At 47.8% G+C, this 23,947-nt stretch overlaps 1 protein-coding gene across 2 annotated transcripts; it reads left to right on the top strand.

Annotated features, from left to right (window-relative positions):
- The first annotated feature begins 7,047 nt into the window (after positions 1-7,047).
- Positions 7,048-23,947, top strand: ZNF114 (zinc finger protein 114). 2 transcript variants are annotated; one of them, XM_055411042.2, is made up of 4 exons: positions 7,048-7,709; positions 7,819-7,920; positions 17,569-17,695; positions 20,109-23,947. In XM_055411042.2, the coding sequence occupies exons 2-4, from the start codon at positions 7,918-7,920 to the stop codon at positions 21,245-21,247; spliced, it is 1,269 nt and encodes a 422-aa protein (XP_055267017.2). In that variant the 5' UTR covers positions 7,048-7,709; positions 7,819-7,917; the 3' UTR covers positions 21,248-23,947. The 2 variants fall into 2 exon arrangements, with proteins under 2 accessions (XP_055267017.2, XP_088686170.1); XM_088830044.1 differs by lacking the exons at positions 7,048-7,709; positions 7,819-7,920 and having other exon boundaries at positions 17,524-17,695.

The following is a 23,947-nucleotide window of genomic DNA, read 5'->3' as shown; positions in this document are numbered from 1 at the left end:
AAGAGAAAATGTCAGCGATTAGAGAGGTAACTGCTTAAATATGTGGTCCTGTCTGCTATGGGTGTGCATGTGTGTGTGTGTGTGTGTGTGTGGTGCTGGGGATAGAATTCAGAGTTTTATCTTGACTTGCTTCTACGACAAAAATCAAAGCACGAGACTTACGACTGAACTCATCACAGTAAGTGGTGGTAGAGCTATTTTCAACTCTAAGCCATTAACCCACAATCCATCTTCGTACACATGATGAAGTGAAGGATCGTGCTTGATTTCCTAACTCTTATTGGCCCACTAAAAATGTTGTTGTTGTTGTTTAGTCACTAAGTCGTGTACAACTCGTTATGACCCCGTGGACGGCAGCATGCCAGGCTTCCCCGTCCTTCACCATCTCCCAGAGCTTGCTCAAACTCATGTCCATTGAATCGGTGATGCCATCCAACCATCTCTTCCTCTGTCTCCCTCTTCTCCTCCTGTCTTCAGTCTTTCCCGGCATCAGGATCTTTTCCAATGAGTTGGCTTTTGGCAGCAGTATTGGCCAAAGTATTGGAGCTTCAGCTTCAGCATCAGTCCTTCCAATGAATATTCAGAGTTGATTTCCTTTAGGATGGACTGATTTGATCTCCTTGCAGTCCAAGGGACTCTCAAGAGTCTTCTCCAGCACCACAAAACAATGGAATCTTTTGAGAAATCATGTAGGATGTACCCAGAACAGTCCCAGTCAAGAACAAGACTTTGGGACTTCTCACTGGCGTATATCACCCCTTGATCAAGGATTACCAAAAGTTTAATTCCTTTCCACTGTCAGGTTTGTATGGATAAATGGCCACGTGGGCTCCTGCAGGCAAGAAGAGCCTTTCTCATATTAAAATTCTTTCCATACATTGAATATGCCTTTCTCATATTAAAATTCTTTCCATACTTTGAATACACACACACAACTTGTAAATTATTTTTGTTCCGCTGCAATTACAGCAGAACGCTTGGGGCCTCCAAATGCCTGCAGATTTATGGCATGAAAATCTCTGTTTAAAAAGCTGCTTTCTCACTTTTGGGTCATGGGCAGTGAAAAACAGGCTCAAATAGAATATTCATGCATCTTTATCTTTAAAAAGGACATTCTATACTTACGGTCATGCATGCATGCTAAGTTGCTTCAGTTATGTCCCAACTCTTTGTAATCCTATGGACGGTAGCCCGACAGGCTCCTCTGTTCATGGAATTCTCCCAGCAATACTGTAGGGGGTTGCCATGCCCTTCTCCATTACTTATGGTCAATTCACACTTTTCTTGAATAATTAAAGCAGATATACACTGTATGTCTAATAGGCCATAAACAGGATGATCTAACAGATCTAATAGACCATAAACAGGATTAGAGTCTAATTCAAAATAAATTACCTCTAAGTGTGAGGTGAGTGTGGACAAAAAGAGAGTGGGATGGGCAGTTAGGCAAAGAAAAGGGAGACTTATTAGAGGGAGAAGAGAGGGTGACTGGCCCTTGAGGAGAACCAGTGTCCTCCCTTTCTGATGGGGTCTTTCTTATACCCTGCAAATGAAAATTTCTCTGAAGGGATGGTTAATTTTTAGCCTATAGCTGAGTCCTGCGGTCACGCAGCCAGAGGTCTGCAATCTGGCAGTCCCAAAGCCTTGAGCAGGTAGGCACCAGCAGGAAAACAGAATGTCCTTTGGACAATTTGGTCAGTCTCAAGGTTCGCTGTGATTTTATTCTTTGTTTGGGAGGTCAGCATCATGAGCCATTTCTACCATGAGCTCCCATGGAGGCCTTATCATTCCAGCCTTTTTGATTTAGGATAAGGGCTGAAGGTCAGTCTTCCCTAACTGTTTCCTGCAGGACAGAGGCATTGTGGGGGCAGGGGGAGATGAGAAAAGTCTGGAATGCGGGTCAAGAGGATTTGTGTGGGGTTGAAGTTTTTGATAATTTGAGCAAATTAGAAATAGCTCATGGATAGTTCGGTTGGTGAAGGCTTGTAAACAGTCCTGAAGAAATTTTGCAAAAGACGCATTAAAAATGGGCCAAAAGTTAGAATACGGGTAAGCAGAATGAGAGGGCCTAGAAAAGGTGGGATCCAGGGCATCCAATTCCAATTCCTCCGTGAGTTTCCCCGTGAATTACTGAGATGTGGACGTATCCTTGAGGCCCTGTTCGTCACATTTCTTGCTGCTTCCTTTACAACACCCAATTTGTTGGTGTAGAAGCAGCAGACTTCCTCCAAAAATAAACATAGGCCTCCTTTTTCTGCTGTGAGGTCTAACCCTCTTCTGTTTGGAGGACCATGTATGCCAGGGGATGTAACTGGTTTTGGGTAGTGATAAGGCTAGTAGCTATTTCTTCTAGGCTCTCAGTGAGGTCTTTAGAAAGGCTTTGGTAGTAATTAAAGAAGTTGTGAGTCCTGCGGTCTGGGCTGGTTATAAGTTAGTAGGATAGGGAGGGTCTGATTGTTAGGAGCAGTAGAAATATCTGGGGCAGATATACCAGGGTGCATGTTCCTGTCTGTTAGTGGGAAGACAGAAATAGGTGCTGATTCCACGTAAGAAAAATATTCCAGGAGTAAGAAGACAACCGTTCAACTTCAGCTTCTTCAGCGTTACTGGTTGGGAAGGAAAGTTATGACCAACCTTGATAGTATATTAAAAAGCAGAGACATTACTTTGCCAACAAAGGTCCATCTAGTCAAGGCTATGGTTTTTCCCGTGGTCGTGTATGGATGTGAGAGTTGGACTGTGAAGAAAGCTGATCGCCGAAGAATCGATGCTTTTGAACTGTGGTGTTGGAGAAGACTCTTGAGAGTCCCTTGTACTACAAGGAGATCCAACCAGTCCATTCTAAAGGAGATCAATCCTGGGTGTTCATTGCAAGGACTGATGCTAAAGCTGAAACTGCAATACTTTGGCCACCGCATGCGAAGAGTTGACTCACTGGAAAAGACTCTGATGCTGGGAAAGGTTGGGGACGGGAGGAGAAGGGGACGACCGAGAATGAGATGGCTGGATGACATCACCGACTCTGTGGACATGAGTTTGAGTGAACTCCGGGAGTTGGTGATGGACAGGGAGGCCTGGCGTGCTGTGATTCATGGGGTCGCGGAGAGTCGGACACGACTGAGCGACTGAACTGAACTGAACTGAACTGAAGAAGAAAACAGCTGAGATTGATAGCAAATAGGAGTCTTTCTGGGAACTCGTTAGGAGTCTCTGAGACAGGCAGTGAACTCGGCCAGTGTAGCCCCTACAAGAGGAGTATTTACACCATAGGCAGAAGGGAGCCTCCCTGCGAAAGTAACAGAACGTCCTGCAGTTCCTGAGACATGATAGACAGATCGGCCTGAAGGGAAGGAGAGATGTGAAGTGTGATTACAGAGGTGCGATGGTATAGTTCCTAGTTGGGGGGTAAGAATTGTTTATAGAGTTTTGTCTGGAAACAGAAAGGAGCCTGTTGTAGACAAATGTCAGAGGCAGTGGGCATTAAGGAGCAATAACCAGGCTAGATCAGAAGGTGGGCTTGGATAGTAAAAGAAGCTCTGAATTTTGAGAGATGGTCTTTCCCAGGAATAGGCGTGGGGCATTTTGGGAGAATGAGAAAAGAATGGGAAAATGGGGTATCTTGAAGTGTGCATGGTAGAGGCTTGGTTATTCATGGCATAGACATTAAACCATCAACCCCCATAAGAGAAACTGGGACATCTTGGTTTTTCCAAAGTCGACAGGCATAGCCGAGTAAGTGACCCCTGAGTGGATGAGAAAAGAGATCAGCTTACCTGCCACTGTGAGAGTTACTCTGGGCTCCTTAGAGGTGATGAGGGTCAGGGCCTGGAACCCTGGGCACCTTCAGTCTTCAGCAGCTGGAGGAGGAGGAGGCTGGGCAGAGCTGGGTGGGAGGACTCCTGCCAGGGACCAGGAGGGGATGTCTGGATCCCTAGAGGGGGATTTGGGCAGTTGACCTTCCAGTGTCCTTTTATCCCACAGCTGGGACACAGACCTGGAAGGGGCCTCGGCTTTAGGCACGAGTGGCCCCAGTGGACTTCTTTTGCCACGTTTGAAGCAAGGCCCAAGTGGCTTCCTGTCTTTGTTGGTTGATGGAGGTTTGGGCCACGTAGGGCAGTGGCTAAAAGGTGGTATTTGGCCTGACCTCATTGCATCTTCTCTAGCTTTGCCTGTTCTTCATGGTTATTGAAAATCTTAAAGGCTAAATTTAAAAGGTCTCATTGAGGGGTTTGAATGCCTTCTGCCTTGCTTAATTTCTTTCGGATGTCTGGGGACGACTGGGAGACAAAATGGAAGTTTAGTACGGTGGTGACCTCTGTTGAAGCGGGGTCTAATCTTGTATATTTTTGTACGGCTTCTGTTAACCTAGCTAGAAATTGTTCCTCAGTTTTCATCTAGTCCTTGAGTGATCAGCTGGGGCTTATCAAAAGGCTTTATGCCCTGCCTTTTGAAGGTCCACAATGAGACAAGCAACCATATGATAACAGGCTGTTCGTCCAGGTCTCCCTTCCTGCTGATCCCAGTTGGGATCATCTCAGGGGACAGTCATGGCCCCTACGGGCTTAGCGTCATCTGTCCTGTGTATCTCATCAGCATGCGCCCGAGAGGCTGCCCATCCTCATTCCTTCTTTTCTGGGAGAAGAGTGGAGGAAAGTTTGGTATAAATATCATGCCAGCTTAAGTCGTAAGACTAGGTAAGATACTTGAATTCTTTTAGATAATTATCCAGGTCTGATGAGAAGGAGCCAAGCACCTTTTCGATTTGAGATAGATCGGTGAGGGCGAATGGGACGCGATCCCGAACAATGCCTTCTGCTCCAGCTGCTTCCCGTAAAGGGAGGAGTGGAGCGGGGGAAGGAGCGGGGTCCTGCTGCGAAGTTTCCTGTTTCAAAGTCGTTCGGGACCCGGTATGGGGAGGATCTCGGGAGGTCGGGGTAGAGCCTTGGGACCGTGGGGGTAGAGGGTGGGGCTGAGGTCTCAGAGCTTGCCTTGCACTGACTGGGGAGCGGGGCTGGGAGCCGCGGCGGTGGCCTGCGCTTGAGAAGGAGGGAGGGAGGAGGGGGCGTTAGGTTGGAGGTTGTGAAACTGGATCTGGAGCGGCTGCAAGGGGATTGGGAGCGCTAGGGAGTGGGCTGTGGTCAGAAGGGTCCAAGGAAGAAATCTGAACAGGGATCGGGAGACTTTGTATTAGGAGGATGTGGCCCAGAGCGGGCTAAGAGTATTTGAGAAGCAGAACAGGATTCGCAGCGGGAGGGTCGAGAGCGAAGAGCGAAGAAAGCCGGGACAGGAGGGATTTCTAACCACTTGCCCTTGCAGCGGCAGAAGTTATGGAAGTCCAGTAGAGTATGATAATCGGGAGTTCCCTTTCCTGGCCATTGGGACCTGTTATCAAGTCTGCATTGCAGCCAGACAGTGCTAGAAGAGTAAATAAGTCATTTTGGTTTTATCTCCCCTTGGAAGCCCAAGGATTTTAGGTTTCGGAGAAGGCATCCTAGAGGAATAGATTTTGAGAACTGAGATTGAGAATTTCCCATTGAGGCCGAACAGGAACGGTAGACAAAGGTGCGGGAAAGCGAGGAGAAAGGTCGGAAAGAAAAGGCGGTCCCTGTTCTCAGGACTTTCTCAAAGAGTAATATAATAGTCGGCTTGAAAATGGGCGTTCCCTATTTCAAAGTCAGATGGGGCACAAGTCCGAGAGGCCGAGGGCCATGGAGATCCTCCAGCCTAGAGGATGGGATTTTACTCATCCTGTAACCGGTGGATGAAACGTGGGCAGGTGTGGGTGTGTGGACGTCAATCCAGCAAGGCACGTGGAGAGTCCCGTTCCAGGGCTCATCTCAGTTTCTCGGCGAGGTCCATGGGAGGGCATCAACACAGGTGGGCTTGTGAGAGGAGCCCACCAGTTGAGGTGGATCTTCCCTCCTGGCTTGACACCCGAATGTAAGGTGAGTGCAGAGAAAAAGAGAGCGAGCCGGGCAGTCAGGCAAGAAAAGCGACATTTATTAGAGGAAAAGGAGAGGGTGGCTGGCCCTTAAGGAGAACCTGCGTCCTCCCTTTCTGACGGGGTCCTTATACCCCGCCAATGAAAAATTCTTTTAAGGGATGGTTAATTTTTAGCCTGTAGCTGAGTCCTGTGGTCATATAGCCAGAGGTCTGGAATCCGGCGGTCTCGTAGCCTGGAGCAGGTAGGCGCCAGCGGGAAAACAGAATGTCGTTTGGGCAATTTGGTCAGTCAAGGGTTACTGTGATTTTATTCTTGGCGAGGTCAACATCTTGAGCCATTTCAACCAGGAGCCCCCACGGAGACCCTATCAATAAGCCAAAATGACTTCCCCATACTGAAGGAAGAAAGGAGCAGGTTTCCCTAACTAAACTGACTCTATTTTTAAAGGGAAAGAAACTCCATCTTGCACTCTCCGGGAACTTTGGACTACGTATCTGGTCACCATGGAGATAACATACCTATGCCTAGCAAGCCTCCCCGGCGGATAAGCACCAGACCAGGCTGACCTCGTACCTAGACTCCCCAGAGCCAAAAAGAATGCAATAATCCTCCATGTAATCAATCACTTTCTGTAGTTCTAATAATGCCCACTGAATAAGGCAAGATTTGGAATGGTGGTCCCTCATAGGGCAGTTAGCCGGGGTGGGGGGCAAGACCGGGTTGGTTGCCCAATCTGCTCAAGGTTGTGCTGACGCAGTGGAATAGTTGTTGCTGTTTCTGGGCAGGATGCTGTTTCTGGACAGGAGGTTAGGAGGCGGAGGTTCAATTCAGTCGCTCAGTCGTGTCCGACTCTCCGCGACCCCATGAATCACAGCACGCCAGGCCTCCCTGTCCATCACCAACTCCCGGAGTTCACTCAAACTCATGTCCACAGAGTCGGTGATGCCATCCAGCCATCTCATTCTCAGTCGTCCCCTTCTCCTCCCGCCCCCAACCTTTCCCAGCATCAGAGTCTTTTCCAGTGAGTCAACTCTTCGCATGCGGTGGCCAAAAAGTATTGCAGTTTCAGCTTTAGCATCAGTCCTTCCAATGAACACCCAGGATTGATCTCCTTTAGAATGGACTGGTTGGATCTCTTTGCAGTAGGAGGGACTCTCAAGAGTCTTCTCCAACACCACAGTTCAAAAGCATCAATTCTTCACCGATCAGCTTTCTTCACAGTCCAACTCTCACATCGGAGGTTAGGAGAGGGTTGATTTCTACCAGGAACCGGTATCTCAAGGACACTCCAGCAGTGGGGGAGGGAATGAGGGAACAGAGAACAATAGTCAGAGCTCAGGGGGGAGGAGGCGGAGAGACCAAAATGGCCACGAGGTCCGACCTTACAGAATCTTAGCCACTGGATCTCCAGGGAAGTCCCTCCGTCAAGCACAGATGTAAAACCCTCCCTTTCCTATGGAAGTGTTTGTCCTCTCAGGGGGGCACAGGGCGGCGCCACTGGCTTCCAAGCCCGGGAACTTCCTAGAGGGCAGGGACGGGGAGAGCCCGAGGCGGGGAGACCCGCTGCATCGCCGCAGGTCCGGCGGCCTCCAGGGTCTGGCGGGAAGGTTCTGCCGGAAATGCAAATCTGCTGAGGGTGGGATCAGTTCCTGGGAGGATTCCCCCGGAGCAAGCAAGGGTGCAGGTCTGGGGATTCCTTCCCGGCGTGCCTCTACCTCCTTGCCCCCCACACCGTCCACGGTGAGGCGTGGGGATCAGGAAGCAGGTACGAAATTCCGGGCAGGATAAGAACTTGGTCTTGATCCTTCCTGGGGGGGTGGGGGCTCGTTATTTTTATTTATTTATTAATGTCAGTATTCTTTTTTTCCCCACAGTTCCATTCTTCCCGCCTGCCACCCTGCAAACCTCTGGGACTGGAATGTGCGCTTGCCACCAGCAGTTTAGACCCGTCTAGGAGCCAATTGCCGGGGGAAATGGTAATTTTCCCGGGCTGGGACCAGGATCCACGCCCAGGGCGGGGCCGGGTCGCCTTCCGAGGAGTTGGGAGCAGCTGTCTGCAAAAAGCCGGATTGTTTCCGGCTCTGGAGGAAAGGGGAAGCCACGAGGAGCCCTAAGTGCGCCCTTCACGATGCCCCAGAGAGAAGGGGTCTCCCATCCCTGGGCTGCAACCTTGCAGGACTCCTCTGTCGGTCCGCGGGCGCCGACTGCGTTTGCCCGCTCTGTGTTATTTGAACCCACAAATGTGGGGGAGGGGTGGTGGGAGGGGGTTGTCTGTTGTGCTGAGGGTGAGCCTCAAAATTCTAGGGACAGTCAGACTGAGAAGATGCCCACTGGGTTCACTGCTCCTGGAGTCAGGGCTTCCGGGTTTCAGCTGGGTCCAATCTGCCGGGGACCAGCCAATGGCAAGCCACTCTGGTATTCTTGCCTAGAAAATCCCATGGATGGAGGAGCCTGGTAGGCTGCAGTCCGTGGGGTCTCTAAGGGTCAGACACGACTGAGCGACTTCACTTTCACACATTGGAGAAGGAAATGGCAACCCACTCCAGTGTTCTTGCCTGGAGAATCCCAGGGACAGGGGAGCCTGGTGGGCTTCCGTCTATAGGGTCACACAGAGTCGGACACGACTGAAGTGACTTAGCAGCAGCAGCAGCAGCCCCTGCAGAGTCCAGGGGTACCCTCCGGATGAGCGGCAAAGGGGAGAAAAGAAAGAAAACAAAGCGAGTCGAGTCTTGGTTGAGTGCAGAATCAAGACTACTTTATTTTCTTACATCTGTGTTTATATACCCTAAAAGCAGTAATTCTAAAGAGGGATGAGGGATTGTCTTGATAGGACTGTGCCAGGAATGCAGTCATAAACCATCTTCCAGAATAGTCAATACCTTCATGGATAATTCTTAAACAGTGGGCCCTTAAGACAGCAAGGCCACAAGGCATGAAGAATGGCTTTATTTGTGTAGCAGTTAGTCAACTGCAAGGGCTATTAGCAAGCCTTATCTTGGGAGCCTCAGTCCTTGGCAGACATTATAGCTCCATAGGTAACACGGTATTTGGGTTTGGGCTTATCCCCAAATATCTGCAGAGACAATTTTCCACACTGATTCTATATGTTTACTTATTCTGTTATCTACCTTCATCTCTATGTTTACTTCTAGTGTAACCCAGGCACACACAGACAGGGGGCAGGGAGACATAGCAGCAAGCACTGGTATGTGACCCTGAGGGCCAAGGGTCTCATGAGCTCCCTCCAGATCTCACCCTAAGGTGCCCTTCTAAACTCGTGAAGGGCTCTATATTTACTTTTGCTTGTGGAGTGTTTAGGCCTATTGTTAGCAGACTTAGTTTTATGCCAGGGGCACTTTGTGCAGTCGTGAGCATTCCAAATTCTAAATTGACATTTATAACCCCAACAGGGCCAGAAGGGGTAGGATGTTCTGTGTAAAAATGTTTTCTTCATTCCTGGCCTGTTTATAGGGCCCACACACCCCCAGGGACTATATTGCTGCCATGCAAAGGTTTCAAGGGGGATTTTTGAGCAGGAGTCAGAAGAATCCTTAGAAAGCATAGAGGACTACCAAGCATCAGAAAAAGAAAAGACGGAGGCCCCGAGGAATCCCCGGAGGTCTGGACGGCCTTGCGTGCCAGCTCCTCGAACCAAGACCTTGTCATGGGCGCAGTCTCTCTTGCCAGCTCCCGACACCAGGCACATTCTTTTTTGCGTGGGCCCTGTGACCATCCTTCAGTTCAGTTCAGTCTCTCAGTCGTGTCTGACTCTATGCCACCCCACGGACTGCAGCACGCAAGGCCTCCCTGTCCATCGCCAACTCCTGGAGTTTGCTCAAACTCATGTCCGTTGAGTCAGTGATGCCATCCAACCATCTCATCCTCTGTCTTCCCCTCCTCCTCCTGCCTTCCATCTTTCCCTGCATCAGGGTCTTTTCCAATCAGTCAGCTCTTCGCATGAGGTGGCCAAAGTATTGGAGTTTCACCTTCAGCATCAGTCCTTCCACTGAATATTCAGGACTGATTTCCTTTAGGGCGGACTGGTTGGATCTCCTTGCAGTCCAAGGGACTCTCAAGAGTCTTCTCTGACTCCACAGTTCAAAAGCATCAATTCTTCAGTGCTCAGCTTTCTTTATAGTCCAACTCTCACATCCATACATGACTACTGGAAAAACTATAGCCTTGCGCGGAGAGTCGGACACGACTGAGCGACTGAACTGACTGACTGACTGACTAGACAGACCTTTGTTGGCAAAGTAACGTCTCTGCTTTTTAACATGCTATCTAGGTTGGTCATAACTTTCCGTCCAAGGAGCAAGGGTCTTTTAATTTCATGGCTGCAGTCACCATCTGCAGTGATTTGGGAGCCCAAAAAATAAAAGTCTGTCACTGTTTCCCCATCTATTTCCCATGAAGTGATGGGACCAGATGCCATGATCTTAGTTTTCTGAATGTTGAATTTTAAGCCAGCTTGTTCACTCTCCTCGTTCACTTTCATGAAGAGACTCTTTAGTTCTTCACGTTGTGCCATAAGTGTGGTGTCATCTGCATATCTGAGGTTATTGATATTTCTCCTAGCAATCTTGATTCCAGCTTGTGCTTCATCCAATCCAGCGTTCCTCACGATGTACTCTGCATATAAGTTAAATAACCAGGGTGACAATATACAACCTTGACGTACTCCTTTCCCTATTTGGAATCAGTCTGTTGTTCCATGTCCAGTTCTAGCTGTTGCTTCTTGCCCTGCATACAGATTTCTCAGGAAGCAGGTCAGGTGGTCTGGTCCACCATCCTAAAAGGCCAAGTTGAAGGGAAAGTGACAGGAGGTGTCAGGATCAAACCCAGGGGTCCGAACAAGTTGCATGTTTGTCATGGATGTTCTCCAGTGTTGTTGGGTTCCCAGAAGCTCCGGGCACTGGTAGGACTATCTTTCATCTGCCTCTTGCCGATGTTTTTCTTTTTTTATGTTTATTTGGCTGTGCCAAGTGTTAGTTGCTGCCCCTGGGGTCGTGAGTTGCAGCGTGTGGGATCTAGTTCCCTGACCAGGGATGGAACTCGGGCACCTGCATTGGGAGTTTGGAGTCTTAGCCACTAGACCGCCAGGGAAGTCCCGTGTGAATGTTTTTCTTCTACCTGTTTATCCGAGCGGACCCAGAATTATTCCCTTCCCCTACAAACACACACCCACACCCACCCCATGCCACCTGCCATTATCCCAAACTAACATGCCTGAGGTCACCAGGGAGAAAGCTAGACCCCTGTTTGTATCCGTTTATTTCTAGGAGGGAGATGGAGGAACCTGCCAAGTAAAGGAAGAGAGGGGTCAGTGATAGGCTTGAGGAAAGAGTAGAGTTCAAGGTAATGTAATGAAGTCCTGCTTAGAGAAGCTCAGGCTGGGAAATGTGCAAAGAGGTTATTATTGTCAGGTTTGGCTGTTTCCTTAGACACTAAAAGGTCAAGATACAGATGTGGAACATTCTGTCTCAAATCCCTTGAGTTGCAAATTGACCCTGCTTCTTTCTCCTTGTGACTTAGATTCCCCCAGGCAAGAATGGAAGTTCCTTTCTTACTGATATGACTGTTCCAATTGAAACAGTTTTTTTTTTTAATTTTCTTTTTCCTATTGAGATATAGTTGATTTACAATGTTAGCTTCAGATGTACAATATGCCTTTTCAAAACTGTATAAATCACACTCCATTTAGAGCTGTTGTAAAATATTCGCAGTATTCCCTGTGCGCAGTGTTCTTGTAGCTTCTTTATTTTATGCATAGTAGCTGGTATCTGTTAATCCTCTACCCTTATCTTGTTCCTTCCCATTCCCTCTCCACAATGGTAACCAGTAGTTTGCTCTGTATCTGTGAGTCTGTTTCTTTCTTCTTATAGTCATTAGTTTGTTTTATTATTACTATTATTGGCTGTGCTGAGTCTTTGTTGCTATGGGGGCTTCTCTCTTTGCGGGGAGCAGGCTTCTCATTGTGGTGGCTTCTCCTTGCAGAGCACGGGCTCCAGGGCACACGCACGGGCTTCAGTAGTTGCGCTTTTCTGGCTCTAGAGCACAGGCTCAATAGTTGCGGTGTATGGGCTTTGTCGTTCCGTGGGTGCCGGGAGCCAGCACACGAGATCCCACCCATGACAAGGTCATGAGGAGAAGACCTAACAAGCAAGGCAGATCAGGACTTCAGGGGTTTCAAAAAGCTGCCCCGGCGCTCACCTTAAAGATGATATCTGTCTTCCTGACTGCTCCTTAATTTCTGTGACTCAGGCAGAAGGCCTTCCCCAGTCTCTTTCCAAATAGAATCAAATTGTTTATGCCCTTGGCACTAATGCACGTGACTGCTCACAACACCTTATAAATAGCATAAAGAACCTGATCACACAAAAAGCCCTAATAGGCACAGAGCCCTTTGGGGGGTGAAGAAGCCCTATTAGAAAATATAAAAAATATTATTCTAGAAGTTGTTACTGCATCAACATTTGCTAGCTGTGTTTTCGCTCTTGATGTAGAAATTATTGCTAATATAGTTAGAATTTAGAAAAATAAGAGTTTAGCACTAGTGTAGAAACAATAAAACAATCGTTAATATTTAACCAGGAGTGCTAGGCAGAGGCTACCTCACCGGAGCCGCAGAGTCTGTATGTAGTAACTAGAAAGAATTGTGTTAAATTTCTAATATGCTGCAACCTGCTGAACCTTTACCCTATGAGATTATAACTTTTCTGTTTTCTGTTTAGCTCAGGGCAATTGGAAAAATAAGAATAGCTTACAAAAAACAGCTTTGCATTCACCTAGCTTGTAAGAAAAGGTCATAAGATGTTAATAGGCCCCAAGGCCAGAAGATAATGTGTTAATATCTACTATAGAAAAGACTCTCTTAAACAGAGAAGTATGCGGAAAACATTCTGGTTTTGTAAAGGGCAAACTGACGTAAGGTTGAGCTGACTTTGTTCACTCCCCTTTAGAATTGTAGCAGTGGCACCTCACTCCAGTACTCTTGCCTGGAAAATCCCATGGACAGAGGAGCCTGGTAGGCTGCAGTCCATGGGGTCGCTGAGTCAGACACGACTGAGTGACTTCACTTTCACTTTTCACTTTCATGCATTGGAGAAGGAAATGGCAACACACTCCAGTATTCTTTTTTTTTAATTTTTTTAAATAACATTTATTAGATACCTTTATTAGTCAGGTGTGGTAATTAGCATTTATATGGAAGAATTTAATATGTGGCAGCCACTTTTCTAAGCTTATTAACATATGATCTCATTTAATCCTCACAAAACTCCATAAACCTCACAGAGTCCCTCTTGGTTAAATCCTGTAACTATTCTTTGAGATAAGTGTCACTGTCCAGGTGAAGCAGTAACGATCAGTAAGGGTAAGGAACTTGTCCTAGTTTTTCAGACCAGATAGATCTGGATTTGAAGACTGGTTCTCACAAACTTTAGTATTAACTTATTTAATTTTTCTAAAAGCCTTGTAAGATACAAACTATCTCAATTCTCCCTTTATAGATAAGGACACTGACACCGAGATTTAGAGAGACACACAGCTGCCAGTGGCAGAACTGGACAGGAACCCAGGCAAGGTCCTGAAAGCAGACTTACTACACAGAACTGCCTCTCAGCAGTAGGGCAAGGTCCCTAGATGTGGCAAAAGTCACAGAGGGGACACATGAACAGGTGGCTTTGGGAAGCTCTGTTTTAAGCCACGCTGCCTGGGAGAAACAGGAGCTTCTACGTCCGGGCCCTTTCCGAGTGAACTGACAAAGACACGTGGCGGTTTCCTAATATGATCTCGCTGGTGCCTGGCAGTGGCCTGGTTGTGCTTTCCCCCTCTTCAAACTTGCATCGGGAGGAGAGCTCTGGGGACTCTCCTTTCCACTCCGTCCTCAGGGAATCAGAGATGACACTCCACAAAACGCTGAGGGCAGCGGGACAAGTCTCTGAACAGCAAAATGCTTCCCTCCACTTATGCAAGGCAAATCCCGCACTGGTCACCACAGGCGTTACATGGCCTCTCGTTCCGCCCCAGTCCGGTCAACGAGGGGCTGGAGAGTCTTTTCCGGGAGCTCAGGCTGAACATGGCCGGGGGGCTCCGGCACGCAGCGCCGTCCAGCCGTCCGTCCGTCCGTCCGTCCGTCCGCACCGCGGCCGCAAGGGCGGGTCGCCTGGGCGGGCACCGTCGGCGGCCAGCGGCCTGTCTCCGGCTCGCCGCCCCCGGCCGGCTAGGCAGCGCACACCCGGCCCTCCTCCTTCGCCTGTGCCGCTCGCCCTCCCAACACAGTCCAGTATTCTTGCCTGGAGAATCCCAGGGACGGCGGAGCCTGGTGGGCTGCCGTCTCTGGGGTCGCACAGAGTCGGATACGACTAAAGCGACTTAGCAGCAGCAGCAGGGTATACAAACACTGATGTGAAAAAATAAAATAGTCTTGATTCTGCCCTCAATCAAGACGACTCGCTTTCTTTTCCTCACTTTCTTTTCTTCGCCGACGCCACTCATCCTGAGGGTATTCCTGGACTCTGCTGAGGCTGGTCCCCGGTACGTGGGCATGTGGGATCTTCCCATCCCAGAGACTGAACCCGTATTTCCTGCATTGGCAGGCGGATCATTTATTGCCCACCCACCAGTTCAGTTCAGTCACTCAGTTGTTCTGACTCTGTGCCACCCCATGGACTGCCGCACGCCAGGCCTCCCTGTCCATCGTCAACTCCCGGAGCTTGCTCAAACTCATGTCCATCGAGTCAGTGATGCCATCCAACCATCTCATCCTCTGTTCTCTCCTCCTCCTGCCTTCAATCTTTCCCAGCATCAGGGTCTTTTCTAATAAGTCAGCTCTTGACATCAGGTGGCCCAAGTATTGGAGCTTCAGCTTCAGCATCAGTCTTTCCAATGAATATTCAGGACTGATTTCCTTTAGGATTGACTGGTTGGATCTCCTTGCAGTCCAAGGGACTCTCAAAAGCCTTCTCCAACACCATGGCTCAAAGACGTCAGTTCTTTGGCACTCAGCTTTCTTTATGGTCCAACTCTCACATCCATACACGACTACTGGAAAAACCATAGCTTTGGCTAGACAGACCTTTGTTGGCAAAGTAATGTCTCTGCTTTTCAATATGCATCTGTCACTGTTTCCATTCTTTCCCCATCTATTTGCCATGAAGTGATGGGACCAGATTCCATGATCTTAGTTTTCTGAATGTTGAGTTTTAAGCCAGCTTTTTCACTCTCCTCTTTCACCTTCATCAAGAGGCTCTTTAGTTCCTCTTCGCTTTTTGCCATAAGAGTGGTGTCATCTGCATATCTGAGGTTATTGATATTTCTCCCAGCAGTCTTGATTCCATCTTGTGCTTCTTCCAGCCCAGTGTTTCTCATGATGTACTCTGCTTATAAGTTAAATAAACAGGGTGACAATATACGGCCTTGACGTACTCCTTTTCCTATTTAGGACCAGACTGTTGTTCCATGTCCAGTTCAAACTGTTGCTTCCTGACCTGCATACAGATTTCTCAGGAGGCAGGTCAGGTGGTCTGGTATTCCCATCTCTTGAAGAATTTTTCAGTTTGTTGTGATCCACACAGTCAAAGACTTTGGCATAGTTAATGAATCAGAAGTAGATGTTTTTCTGGAATTCTCTTGCTTTTTCGATGATCCAACGGATGTTGGAAATTTGATCTCTGGTTTGTCTGCCTTTTCTAAATCCAACTTGAATATCTGGATGTTCTTGGTTCACGTACTGGTGAAGCCTTGCTTGGAGAATTTTGAGCATTACTTTACTAGCGTGTGAGATGAGTGCAATTGTGTAGTAGTTTGAGCATTCTTTGGCATTGCCTTTCTTTGGGATCAGAATGAAAACCAACTTTTCCATTCCTGTGGCCACTGCTGAGTTCTCCAAATTTGCTGGCATATTAAGTGCAGCACTGTAACAGCATCATCTTTTAGGATTTGAAATAGCTCAACTGGAATTCCATCACCTCCACTAGCTTTTTTTGTCGTGATTCTTCCTAAGGCCCACTTGACTTCGAATTCTAGGATGTCTGGCTCTAGGTGAGGGATCACACCATCGTGATTATCTGGGTCATGAAGATCTTTTTTGTACAGTTCTTCTGTGTATTCTTGCCACCTCTTCTTAATATCTTCTGCTTCTGTTAGGCCCATGCCATTTCTGTTCTTTATTGAGCCCATCTTTGCATGAAATGTTCCCTTGGTATCTCTAATTTTCTTGAAGACATCCCTAGTCTTTCCCATTCTATTATTTTCCTCTATTTTCTTGCATTGATCACTGAGGAAGGCTTTCTTATCTCTCCTTGCTATTCTCTGGAACTCTGGATTCAGATTGATATGTCTTTCCTTTTCTCCTTTGCCTTTTGTTTCTCTTCTTTGCTCAGCTATATGTAAGGCCTCCTCAGACAACCTTTTTGCCTTTCTTTGTCTTGGGTTTATACGGTGTTACAAACCTCCGTCCATAGTTCAGCTATTAGGGAATCCCTGATTTTTTGTTTTTAGATTTCACATATAAGTGATAAATGGTATATGTTTTTCTCTGGCTGACTAATTTCACTTAGCATAATACCCTCCAGGGCCATCCATGTTGTTGCAAATGGCAGCTTTTCATTCTTTTTTATGGCTGAGTAATATTCCATTCTTTTGCTGTTATAAATGACCTTCCATTTAAATAATTATGAGCATATACCACTTGGGGTTTTGGCCAGGGTATTCTTGGAGTACCATCTCATTAATGCAAATGCCGGATCAAGAGATGTCTGCATATAAAATTTTGGTAAATTGGGCCTAATGTGCCTTCAAATTAGAAGGGAGCAAATTTATAGATGGGCTTCCCAGATGGCTCAGTGGTAAAGAATCCACCTGCCAATGCAGGAGACATGGGTTTGATCCCTGTGTCGGGAAGATCCCCTGGAGGAGGAAATGGCAACCCACTCCAGTATTCTTGCCTGGGAAATGCTATGGACAGAGGAGCCTGATGGGCTACAGTCCATGGGGTCAGACATGACTGAGGGACTAAACCACCACCACCCAAATCTATAGTCAACTTGTGACGGCCTCTTCTTGGCCTGTAGACACGCAACTCCAGTCTGTACATCCCCTGTGGCCAGATGATGTGTGTCTTCCCCTTGTGTGTTTGTGGCCAGATTTCTCCTTGTGAAGACCAGTCAGGGGATTAGCACGCACCCTACTATCGTGTGACCTCACCTTAACCCGTTTCCGTCTTCGAAGGCCCTCTTTGCAAATCTGGTCAGTTTCACAAGTCCGGGGATGGGATGGGGGAGGGGTTGGATTTTAGTATATCTTAGGGCAGGGACTCCCTAAGGAGTCCTGATGCGAACAGCCGACTCATTGGAAAAGTCCTTGATGCTGGGAAAGCTTGAGGGCAGAAGGAGAAGGGGGGGTCAAAGGATGAGATGGCTGGATGGCATCACCGGCGCAGTGGACATGAACCTGGGCAAACTCCAGGAGATGGTGAAGGACAGGGAAGCCTGGCGTGCCGCAGTCCATGGGGTGGCAAAAGGTCAGACTCGACTGGGTAGCTGAATAACAACGGGGAGGGGACAGGATTCAACTCGATGACAGTCCATACCCCACTGAGCCAAAATGGGTGTGTTGTTCAGGACTCGGTGACCTTCAAAGATGTGGCTGTGAACTTCACCCGGGAGGAGTGGGCCCTGCTGGACGCGGCACAGAGGCAGCTCTACAGAGATGTGATCCTGGAGACCTGCAGTCACCTGGCCTGTGTGGGTAAGGAGGCCCCTTCTTCCTGCACTTGCTGACTGATGGGGCCCACGTGCGTCAGGCCCCTCCTGTGTTCCAGAGACTCAACCACTGCCCCCAGGCGGCAGACATAGTTTCCCCCGTGACCCTGAAGGTCTATCCTTTGCTTTCCTTTTTTTTTTTTTTAATATTTATTTATTTGGCTGCGAGAGGTCTTAATTGTGGCACACAGGAACTTCATTGCATCATGCCAGATCTTTCGTTCTTGGGTTGTAGAGCACGGACTCTCTCTTTGTCCTGTGGCTTCAGTAGTCATGGCGCCTGGGCTTAGTTGCTCCCCGGCACATAGGATCTTAGTTCCTGGGGATCTAAGGGATCACCAGGGATCGAACCTGTGTCTCCTGCATTGCAATGTGGATTCTTAACCACCGGATCACCAGGGAAGTCCCAGGAGTGATTTCTTAATAAGTATGAGGTTTCCTCGGGTGGGGGCGGTGAGCAGGGGGAATGTTCTGAAACTAGATGGAAGTGATGGTTGTAAACATGGTACCAAATGCAGAGCTGTACACTTTGATTAATTTTATGCTGTGTAAATTTCATCTCCATTTTTGTTTTTTCAATTCATTTCATCTAAGAGGAAAGCTGAGGCTCATGAATGTATAGTTTCTTCGGGTATATAGAGAGTGTCGTGGGTTTCATCCGTCCTCTAAGATGCTCTTTTTTACCCCGCTAGAGGAAGACCTGTCCCCCTCTGCCTTAGTCCAGGCTAATAAAAACAAAATACCATCCACCGGGTAGCCCAGACAACAGTTGTTTATTTCTCACATTCTGGAGGCTAAGAAGTCCAAGATCAAGATGCCAGCAGATTCAGTTCCTGGGAGGGCCCTCTTCCTGGCTTGCAGACGGCCACCTTCTCACATGTCAAAGAGGGAGAGAATCCTGGTTTCTCCTCTTCTTTTTAGAACAGTAACCCCATCTTTGGGTCCCATCCCACCCTCATGAACTCATCCAAACCTAATTACCTCATGAGATTCCCACCTGCAAATAGCATCCTGTTGTGGGACTAGGGTTTCAACATGGACTTGCGGTGGTTGTTGTTTAGTCCCTAAGTCGTGTCGTTTTTTGCGACCCTATGGACTGTAGCCCGCCAGGCTCCTCTGTCCATGGGATTTCCCAGGCAAGAATACTGGGGTGGGTTGCCATTTCGTTTTCCGGGGCATCTTCCCCAACCCAGGGATTGAACCCTCGTCTCTTAAGTCTCCTGCATTGGCAAAGGGGTCCTTTACCACTAGTGCCACCATTGTGGGGGGGGGCATCACAAATTCAATCCGTAACAGACTGTCCAGTTTGTCCTGGCAGTCGGAGGTCAGATTGGAAAGGAATGTCCAGACACATGGTATTTCAGAAAGGAGTGGGTTAAGAACAGAGATAACAAGGGTTCGGCGAGTGCAGCAGGTGGCCTCCTGGCAGACCAGAGACTGTTGATGCTTTCTGTGAGTTAGAAGCCAATTTTTATAGCCTCAAGACAAAGACAATTCCTGCTGGAAGGGTGGCATTAGGTGATTGCTTAGTGCACTACAGAGTGAGTAGCCGGGTGGGCATTTTTACCTAACATGGGGCCAGGGAGCCGGCCAGGAAAGGTGGGAGTGGGGCTCGTGACAACGGTTGCTATGGGACCCAGTCAGTTCCGCAGGTGGCCTTGGTGCTAGGCTCCGCGTCTGTGGCCCTGGTCCAAAGCCTCACACCTGCGATCTTGGTATCAGCTCAGTTCAGTTCAGTTCAGTCGCTCAGTCGTGTCTCTTTGCGACCCCATGAATCACAGCACGCCAGGCCTCCCTGTCCATCACCAACTCCCGGAGTTCACTCAGACTCATGTCCATCGAGTCGGGGATGCCATCCAGCCATCTCATTCTCTGTCGTCCCCTTCTCCTCCCGCCCCCAATCCCTCCCAGCATCAGAGTCTTTTCCAGTGAGTCAGCTCGTGGTGTAAGTCCACACAGTTCTCACACTTGGCATTCATGATCGTACCTTCAATCTCACAGAATCGTTACATGTTGGGCTGCACCGGGTCTTAGTTGCAGCAGGCGAGATCTTTAGCTGCAGCATGTGGGACCTAGTTCCCTCACCAGGGATCCAACCTGGGCCCCCTGCATTGGGAGCGCCGGGTCTTGGCCACTGGACCACCAGGGAAGTTCCTAGAACTGTTTCCTAGCATCTTGCTGTGTGTATTGAATCTCTGATCTTAACCATAGTCAAACTCCTCGTACATCCCAAATTCCAGTATCTCTCTCGGCCTCTCTGCCTGCTTCCTCTTGCTCTCTCCCTTCTCCCATTTTCCTTACAGAGGGAACATTTGAAAAGAGATCCACGGGCATTCACCTGCTTTCTCCAGCCCATTTCCTTTCCACAAAGACCTGACTTTTGCACCACTTCATTTCAGATCGGGCGACTCGACATCAAACCAAAGACTCAACCCCTCGGCAGAAGAGCAGCGGTTCCCGACTTTCCAATCTCAGAGAAGACTGGATGTCCCATAGAATAGAGGAGCCAGGCAAGCAGAGAGGGCGAACACTGAAGCAAGTCGCAGCTGCCCACGAGAAAGATGCCTCTCCCGTTAGATTCTGGGAATATCCCGAGACGGGGGACATCTCTAACACTGGCCGGAAGATTGTGCCATCACAGGGAGAGTCCACAAGGAAACATAACCCAAGACGTAACTCATACATTTTGAAACCAGTTCTCCTTTTACACAGTAATCAAAAAATCTCTATGAACAACGAAGATGACCGAGTCAAGTGGCAAGAAATGCCATGGATTCCACATGCGCAAACTCAGACAGAGCTGAAATCAAAGGTGCGGATGGATCATCAGTACATCCTGCTTCATTTGCCGGCTGATATGTACATGGGTGTGAGCATCCATGAATACAGTCCACGTGAGAAAGCCTTAGAGGGAAACATTTCCCTTAGGATACGAGGGACGCTCATGGAAGAGAAACCTCGTCATTCTCATCAGTGTGAAAATACTTTCCTAAATAACTCTCTCCCTGGCAGGCAGATGCAACCCTACGAGGCAGAGACAAATAATGAGAATAATCAAAGTGGGAAGACATTTGTCCCTGTTCCGAGTTCTGATTCGCAAAGGAGAACTTCGATGGGTGGGAAAAGCTATAAGTGCAGGGACTGTAGGAAGGCCTTCGTGTATCAGTCATTCCTTAAGAAACACATGGAAATTCACACGGGAGAGCAGCCCTACGCATGTGAGAATTGTGGGAAAACCTTCAGATATATCTTACACCTTAATAAACATTTGAGAAATCACAACCTGAAGACCTTTGAATGTCCGGATTGCGGGAAAAGTTTCAACAAGTCCTCAAACCTTAAGCAACATATTAGGATTCACACTGGAGAGAAACCCTATAAATGTCAGGAATGTGGGAACACCTTCAGTAAGTCCTCAAAACTTAAGGAACATACTAGGATTCACACTGGAGAGACACCCTATAAATGTAAAGAATGTGGGAAAAGCTACACTAATTCTTCAAGTCTTAAAACCCACCTGAAGAGGGTTTGCAGATGAAAGGAATGGGGAGACGCCTTCATTCATTTTCTGAAAGTTACGGAGTACAGAAGGAGGACATGGTGGGAGGGAACTCAGTGAGTGAACAGAGATGGAGACATCTTCTCTGAACTCTCAGATCTTACGGAAATGTAAGATTTCACACTTTTATTTTTTTAAAGGGAATATGCGAAAGCCCTCAGTGTTGTCTCAACGGTACAGTTCCTGTAAAAGCACACTGCAGGACTTGCCTGGCAGTACAGTGGGTAAGACACCACCCTTCCACTGCAGAGGTTTGATCCCTGGTGGGGCAGCTAAGATCCCACATGCCATGTTGCAGGGCCTAAAAAATAAAACTCACACTGCAGAGGCAGCATATGGGATCAGGGGATGTAGGGAAAACCTTACATACTCATCCCTCACTTTACACATGAGACCAAACCCTGGAGAGAGACCCTCTCATCAGTAATAGATTTGAGAAAGCCTTTATTTCCCTCTATTCACTTGCAGGGCACAAATGAGTCTTAAGCTCAGTCGTGTCTGACTCTTTGTGACCCCCGTGGACGGTAGCCCTCCAGGCTCCTCTGTCCATGGAATTATCCAGGCAAGAATACTGGAATAGGTTGCCATTTCCTTCTCAAGGGGATCCTCCCAACCCAGGGATCGAACCTGGGTCTCCTGCATTGCAGGCAGATTCTTGACCGCTGAGTCACCAGGGAAGCCCCTAATGGTAGCAGAGAAGCAGGGTAGATGTTCCGATCGCTAGCGTTAACCGTGTCTCCTCCTTCCATTGGAACCAAAATTCTGTATTTGCCAACATTTCAGATAAAATCCCACAAGAATGCTGACTCCCTCTCCACAGACCCTTTCAGCTCTGCCATGTAAGTTTTGAGCTGTCGGAGCTTCATAACATTTCACTGATGCGTCACTGCACCCGTGTGAATCCCTGTTTGAGCTCTGTTGAATTTGGACTCAGGTTTACTGTGCTCCATGATGCCATTTCTGTCCATTGATTTGACTGCATTATGGTCAGAGTATGTGATCTTTGTGGTACTGATAGGAGATACTTGCCTTGACTTTCATTTTGGTCTCGTGATGGGACCAGTTCTGTCATTGCCGAATCACATTCTTCTCATCTTCTTTACTAAAGGGACATAGATTTGTTTTTCCAGAGTTAGCACAGTTGGATTTCTTTTAACATTGCCTGTCAGGTTTTAGTTCCCTGACCAGAAGTCGAACCCATGCCCCCTTCAGTGGAAGCACGAGTCTTAACCATGGGACCACCAGGGAAGTCCCTGTGGAATGTTTTTAAATGCATTTCTCAGGACTTTCCTGGTGGTCCCGTGGTTAAGACTGTGCTTCCGCTGCAAGGGTTCAACTCCTGGTCAGGGAACTAAGATCCCACATGCCATGCAACAACAACAACAAAAAAGCCTTTCTCAGATTTTCTCATATCTGATGGTGAATGGAGCTTATTGCCAGTAAGGAGGGAGGTAGTTTGGATTCCTGGAGGGCTGTTGGAAAGGAGAGAATGTTCTTCACTCTCTCTTAACCAGGTCCCCTGTTCTCTCTTTCTTTTGTTGCAATCTGGAAATGGGATGATATTCCCTGAGTTAGCTCATGCAACTTGAGGATCATTGAAATGAAGGTCATGGTCCCAGTAACATGACCCTCAAATATAAATACACAATTTCTCACTCTTGTATTTGAATGGCATATTTGGGGATATTCATGGCTGCAATAGACTGCATGTCTAAATTTATTCCATAAAGCAAAGCCCTAATTTGGCTAAGAAGCATTTCAGGGGAGTTTTGTTGTTTGTTTGTTTTTTAAGTAGAGCTATTATTTATTTTTATTTTGTTTTTGGCTGTGCCATACATGTTGCAGGATCTTAGTTTGGGGAACTGCTGGCCTAGAACATCCCTGACGATTCAGCTGGAAGACTCTGCACTTCCAATTCAGGGGGCATGAGTTCCATCCCTGGCTTGGTTGGGTACCTCAGATCCCATATGCTGCAGCCAAAAAACCCTCCAGGCCCCCTGCAGTGGAAGCACAGAGTCTTAACCACTGGACTGCTGGGCAGACCTGGGGGAAGTTTTGTAACTCAGAGTTAGAATGATAAAGTTAGTCTGTGACCAGTTTTTTGTAATTCTTCATGTGATTCAAGATGCTGTACATTTCTTTGGTGTTGGGTGTTGGGTGGGCTTGTCAGTATTTGAATGGTCAAGCTTCTTAAGAGTGTTTTAGACTCTCTTACTAATGACATTTTTACTCACTGAGCAAGTTCATAATAAGATATCTGGGGCTTCCCTAGTGGTTCAGGGACGAATTGGCCTGCAAATGCAGGAGATGCAGGTTCAATCCCTGATCCTGGAGGATCCCACATGCCATGGAACAACTGAGCCTGCGCACCCCAACTATTGAGCCTGTGCTCTAGAGTCCAGGAGCCGCAACTACTGAAGCCCCCGTGCCCTGGGACCCACGCTGCATAAGAGAAGCCACTTCAGTGAGAAGCCCGTGTGCTGCAAATAGAGAAAAGCCCTTAAAACAACAAAGAGCAAGCACAGCCAAAAATAAAAAATTATTTTCAAATTAAGATAATGCTACTCGAAACATAGATTCTCAAAGTCTTGCAGTTTTGTCTCTTGTTTAATATATTTGGAAACGTGTTATTAAATACATAAGAAATTGGACATTTTCTTTATTAAAGGTGAGCTATCT

Source organism: Moschus berezovskii, chromosome 22, assembly GCF_049115385.1.
Source record: "Moschus berezovskii isolate FMDL1 chromosome 22, NW_MosBer_1.0, whole genome shotgun sequence".
NCBI classification, from domain to species: Eukaryota; Metazoa; Chordata; class Mammalia; order Artiodactyla; family Moschidae; genus Moschus; species Moschus berezovskii.
This window is presented reverse-complemented; position numbering and strand designations above follow the sequence as displayed.

What these genes read in the sequence shown, in the direction of transcription:
- ZNF114 (XM_088830044.1), top strand. Translation starts at nt 17,524, where the DNA reads ATGACAGTCCATACCCCACTGAGCCAAAATGGGTGTGTTGTTCAGGAC. An exon ending in CAGTCACCTGGCCTGTGTGG is followed by an intron (nt 17,696 to 20,108) that starts GTAAGGAGGCCC and finishes ACTTCATTTCAG; the next exon opens with ATCGGGCGACTCGACATCAA.